The sequence below is a fragment of the Osmerus eperlanus genome, chromosome 20 (genome assembly GCF_963692335.1).
Source record: "Osmerus eperlanus chromosome 20, fOsmEpe2.1, whole genome shotgun sequence".
Classification (NCBI taxonomy): Eukaryota; Metazoa; Chordata; class Actinopteri; order Osmeriformes; family Osmeridae; genus Osmerus; species Osmerus eperlanus.
This window is the reverse complement of record NC_085037.1, coordinates 8,539,018-8,544,499: the sequence shown is the minus strand read 5'-3', so window position 1 is coordinate 8,544,499 and position 5,482 is coordinate 8,539,018. Positions and strand designations below refer to the sequence as shown.

At 44.5% G+C, this 5,482-nt stretch overlaps 1 protein-coding gene across 1 annotated transcript; it reads right to left on the bottom strand.

Annotated features, from left to right (window-relative positions):
* On the bottom strand, positions 1-4,963 carry LOC134040546 (cbp/p300-interacting transactivator 3-like). The gene is made up of 2 exons (XM_062486484.1): positions 4,806-4,963; positions 1-3,460 (listed from the first exon to the last, which is right to left on the bottom strand). The coding sequence occupies exon 2, from the start codon at positions 3,443-3,445 to the stop codon at positions 2,723-2,725; it is 723 nt and encodes a 240-aa protein (XP_062342468.1). The 5' UTR covers positions 3,446-3,460; positions 4,806-4,963; the 3' UTR covers positions 1-2,722.
* Positions 4,964-5,482: the final 519 nt, after the last annotated feature.

Here is a 5,482-nt window from a genome sequence, read left to right as displayed (position 1 = left end):
TTCTTTAAATAAATATTTTATTGTCGTTGAAAATAAATACATTTTCTTAAAATAGAATCAATAACATTACAAAAGCTTTTTGGAGGGGAGGTGGGGGAGGGCAGGAAATGGGATAACCCAAATGAAGTTGTGTAATTTTGGAACAAGAAGTACAATCTCACGTTTATCTACCATCTTAAGACAGGATCCCAGCGAGCCAGCAGCTGTACATTCTCTGTGGCTCTGGCCAGTGGAGGCTTCCCCATGCAGTCTACTTGGTTTTAAAGCTTCAGGTCGCCCCATCGCCCCAACCCCTGGTACTATATATTCATATCTACACACTCACTTGTAAAAATGTATGATATAATCTCTTGTCAACACATCAACATCAGCCATATAGAACATTTACATCCGACAATGTTTTTTTCTTTTTTTTTCGTCTGCAAAGTACCTTATATGCATCTAGGTCAACTTTACCTCTATTCTACAGTACAATACAGATACGATACACAAGAAGGCTGTGATTTCTGAGAGCTGGAAGCCACCATCTCACTCGAGGCCCGAGCCCTTCCTCAACACCTCAATGTACGACTTTTGTGAAGTTTGGAGCGTGATAGACATCAGGCAGGAGTCAGGAGTAACAGACGAGGGAGGAGACCTGTGATGCTGGCGTTCTGTCTACCACTCCCACAAATACAGCCCATCGGTGGTGATAAGATCTCAGCAATAGCAGTTTCTGACCCAGGTCAACTATGTGGAGGAATTACTTAGTATTTTAAAAGTTGTCTCACAATTGGCACACATAACTGATACATTGCGCTGGGTGTGAAATCAAGTTCACACCAAGCGTTTGACAGTATTTTGGAAATGGTAATTGATCTGGTAGTGGGCAGGTCTTTGAGGAAGGAAGTGTGGCAGTGGAGCAGATGAACAGGATGTACCAGCTAGCTAACCTCCCACAGTCTGATCCCTCTAGAAGACCCATAAATAGCAGGACAACCGCAATGACAAGCAGCAGCAGAACAGAAGTGGTCACACTCTACTCGGCCAGCAAAATAGAAACTCTGCCCCTAAAAAAAAAATCTAATTACGCTCAGTGTGGAGGACCCCTCCACCCCCACAGAACATGTCCGTTCTAGAATTATTAAGTCATGGGGGGTGGAGGGGTGCAAGCTGACCTCAATTAAGACAAGAGTGTGTGAAAGTGTAATTTGAATCTAATCAGTGGAAAACCAGCAGAGTAAGCTAATCTATGGCAAAAAAAAACACCTTGCATGGCTGCCGACCGCGCTGTGTTGTAATCAGTGCTACAGGTGGAGAGAGCCGGCCTTAAAGAATGATTGAACACGCCGCTACCAGCAGAGGCCAATCAGCTTAAGCTGAGAGTCAGCACATTGGTTAATGTTAGAGTCAGAGAATGTAGCTAGCCGACTTAAATGCCTGGCTTGAACTGTACACAAACATTCAGCCTGCAAACACAGCCAAAACTGACATTATTCTGCTACCCGGACTGTGTTGACACTTATGCTCTTGAGAGTCCAACGTTAGGTCTCTGACTGCCCCGTATTCACTTCTCCTCTCGCTCATTTCAATTTTCTTGGGGGTTTTGTGCCACAGACATTTAAATAGGCCACTGTTTTGTAGTTTCTGGCATATCCTTCAGACCCCACCACCCCAATAGATGAAAAAACAAACGACCTCACAATTAATCTAGTATTAATGGAATCTTCCACTATTCACAACAAGCATCCAAGATTTTTGGCTGTAGAAGTGCTTGAACAACCAACATGGGCATGACATTCTAAAGAGGAATGCTTTGTTCAACCTAGCCTTGCAGCAGACATGCTACTATGTTTGTGCAACACTATATTACTGGGTATTCGATCACAATTCATTCAGTAGCTAAAAACAGAGGCTTAAAGCGAAAATGTACAGTAGGATTCAATTAACTGAATGATGAAAACATCTATTTATCTGAGGGCATATGAGTCTAAATCAACAGTGTAACACATATTTCTTAACTGATCATTTGACCTACCCCATCACCCCCATTTTCTCTGAGGCTCTTGAATGAAATGTTAAAGATCTCAAAGTATTGAGGAATCCATGGGTACCAGTACTGAAGAACCAGCCTTCAATAAAAACTTGCCCACTTCATTCAGGCGTCCCTTGTGTTAAGTCACCTGTTTTGGGACCTTAACCTCCATTAACAGATACATTTTCATTCAAATTGATCAATTCAATTTGTGAGATATCCACTACTATATGGTGAGATAAATAAATAAACTTCTCAATGTTGTAGAATATGGTAGTCCCAGGCATGGCAGGAGTGTCTTTCCGTGGTCCTACGTGGCTGTTTAGCCATCCTGTTTGTTAGTTTACAATCATGGCCCAGCCTTGGCACTCAGTGCACAGGTGCCAAGCCAGATGCCAGGAGGACACAGACAAACCAAGCACCCACAGTGTCAGCTGACCACTGACCTCACCAGTACAGGTGGGATGCAAAGAAAGCTTCTCTCATCTTAATCCGTCAATACAATTCAATCGTTAACACACAGGTAGGCCAGCGTGTAAGCCTACTTTACACGGTCACATATGCAGACACAGATACACTGACACAGAACAGAGAGATTGTCTCTTTCTTGCTGTGCCACTCTGGCTAGTCAGTCCAAGTTCGCCAGTCTTTCTTTGGGTGCCCTGACAGACCCAAACCAAACCGATACTCCTCTCTCGGCCACGTCTCTCAACAGCTCACGGTGCTCGGTTGCTGTTTGCACACAAAGTCTGAAATGAAGTCAAACTCGTTTTGTCCCAGGAAGAGCTCAGGGAGTTCCTGCACTCTGTCCAGCCCCAGCTCCAGCACCAGCGAGGTCAGCACCTCCTCGTCAATCAGGTCCATGTCCATGCCGTTCAGGCCCAGCGAGGGCCCTCCCATGTGCTGCATGCTCGCCAACTGGGCCGGCCCCACCCGGTACTGGGCACCGTTGGGCAGGTGGTGGCCGTTGCCAGGCCCGAGCGGGTGTCCGTGGTACTGGGTGTTGAGTTTCTGCAGGTGCATGCTGGCCATGAGCTGCTGGGAGGTGAGGCCTCCAGGAAGGTACTGCTGGGGGGGGAGCTGGTTCTGCTGCTGGGGGTGCATGTGGTGCTGCTGCTGCTGCTGGGGCTGGGGGGGCTGCTGGTGGCTGTACATCATCCCGCCAGACATCATCTGATGGTGGTGGTTAGCCATCGGAGACCCGTTCACCTGGCCGTTCATCCCCGCCACCAGGCCCGGCCGCTGTCTCATGGCCGCCTCCATGTTGCTTTGCGGCGCCCGGCCATAGTGCATCACTTGGCCGTTGGGCAGACTGCGAAGGCCGGGCTGGACTGCGTGCTGCTGCTGTGGGACGTTCATTCCCATCCTGAAGCCGTGCAGACTGCCGCCTGCTGAGCCGTGGGTCATGGGCATCATCATGTGGTCGGCCATGGTTGTTTTGTCACCCTGCAGAGGAAATGCAAGGTTGGTTAGTGAATCAAGTCGTTAGTCAATGACATGGTTAGTTTGTCAATAAAACAGTGCAAGGTCAACCTGTGGGGACAGTTTTTATAAGTGGGATCACAAGGCGGATTTACAACTATGAATCTTTAGTGTCTTTAGATATCCACCAGCAGCAATTCTATTAAAATATTCATAAACACCCTATTTCGTCAAATATCAAAGGCATTACTGAAATTTGGCCGACGTTCAGGCACTTTGACCATCATGACCAGAGGACGACGTGAAGCATTATACATGTCCGCAGCCTTTATGTTGCACAGTGTAAAAGAAGCCATAGCTTCACAAATAAGAACGCATCAGAGCGCTTTTTGAATATCAATCGCTGTGTATTTAAAAAGAACAAACAGTGTTAAAGAAAGACATCTTGCGCTAACAGATTGATAGCGCCCTTAACCACATTACACCTATATTCTGAAGTATATGCAATGGTAATGTAATCGTGTGAAATGTGATTGATAACATGACAAAGGGAAGGATACAGTTTTTACAAAAATGCTATATCTTAATTCACGAGATACATCTGTTTGTCTTTTCCGTTTTACAAGTCAAGATGGCAAACATTAAACCCCACTTTTAAATAACGCGCAATTACGCAAGGTTATAAATTAATGACATTCTTATTTCTAGGGCATTTGCCTTCAGATTCACTATCACCCTTTTCCCCTTTCAATGTTACATTTTCAAGTCTAAGATAAATCTACAATATTCAAGCTGTCTGATATAAAACAAAGAATTTCGGGTTCTTTCTTATCTTTTCCCAAAAGATGAACTACAATGCCCCTGGCTCTGATGTTTCAGTCTGGGGCTCTTTGTGTTTTATCAATAAAGCAGACAGAAATACTCCTCGTGACTATCCCTTACACTGAGACATATTTCCTTGTAACAAACCCAACCATTATAAACAATCGATCCCTATCCAAATGTTTGGTGTTTCGAGAATTCCCTCTGTTTAACGGCACATACACCAACGCTAAACAACAGTTAACATTTGTCTGGATTTCCTTGTTGCAAAAATATTACACAATAACTAAATATATATTATAGCCCCGTAATCTAGGGATTTACATAGTAGCTAGATTTCAGTGAGAGCAAAATACTTTATATGGTAAAAAGGCAAATCCGGTTTAAGTACATTCGGTCTGGCTATGTGCAGCGTTAACATGTTTAGTTGGTAGTTCTAGCCTGCGCCTGAACTGACAAATTGCGAAGAAATAAAAACGATAGACAACCTGCTCTGAGCGACAGGACATTTTCGGCAATACTATTTTTCCAAGACAGCAACACATACCCGAAATTGTGCTTATTCAGAAGTTGTGTGAGTTTCTCCTCAGCAATTGGATCTCTGGTTGAGTTCCAACGGAGACGCTCTAAATACATGTATTCCAGCAAATGTGTGCGAGCTCTGCCTCGGTAGTCACCGGAGTTTGTTTTCTGGGTCAACTCAGGGATTATATACATCTAGCTACAAACCAGTGGCGACGGAGAGAGGTGGAGCTAGCGTCCTCTCCCTGTTCTTTGTTGCGATTGGTTCTCCTTTGCAATCACTGTGCAAAGAAAATTCAGCGGGCCTCCTCTTCCACCTCCACAGCCTCAAGCCGACTTGACGCATTGTACACAGTTCTGTGAACATCTTAATCATGGTTATGAAGTAATGGTTACTCATGAACTCGTAGCTTGGTGGTAAATAAATCGGGTGTGGTGGAGTTAGTACTAATACTAGTCACCAGGCATGATGAAGCTGTGTTTAAAATACTTTAGCGTACTATAAACTATTTCATGATAATGAATCAGATTTGAATGATCAGGTGGTAGGCAAGTTTTGTGGCTACACACTTTAATAGATAAATTCCCTTAACCAATCCTAGCAGCAGAGACAGACACTTTTGGGCTCTGGGCTGTAATGCTAATGAATTGTTTTTCGTTCTTAAGTGACAAGCAGACTGGTGATGATAGGCTATTTCTGCC

Excerpts from the sequence above, each read along its gene's own strand:
- LOC134040546 (XM_062486484.1), bottom strand. The coding sequence starts at position 3,445 with ATGGCCGACCACATGATGATGCCCATGACCCACGGCTCAGCAGGCGGC.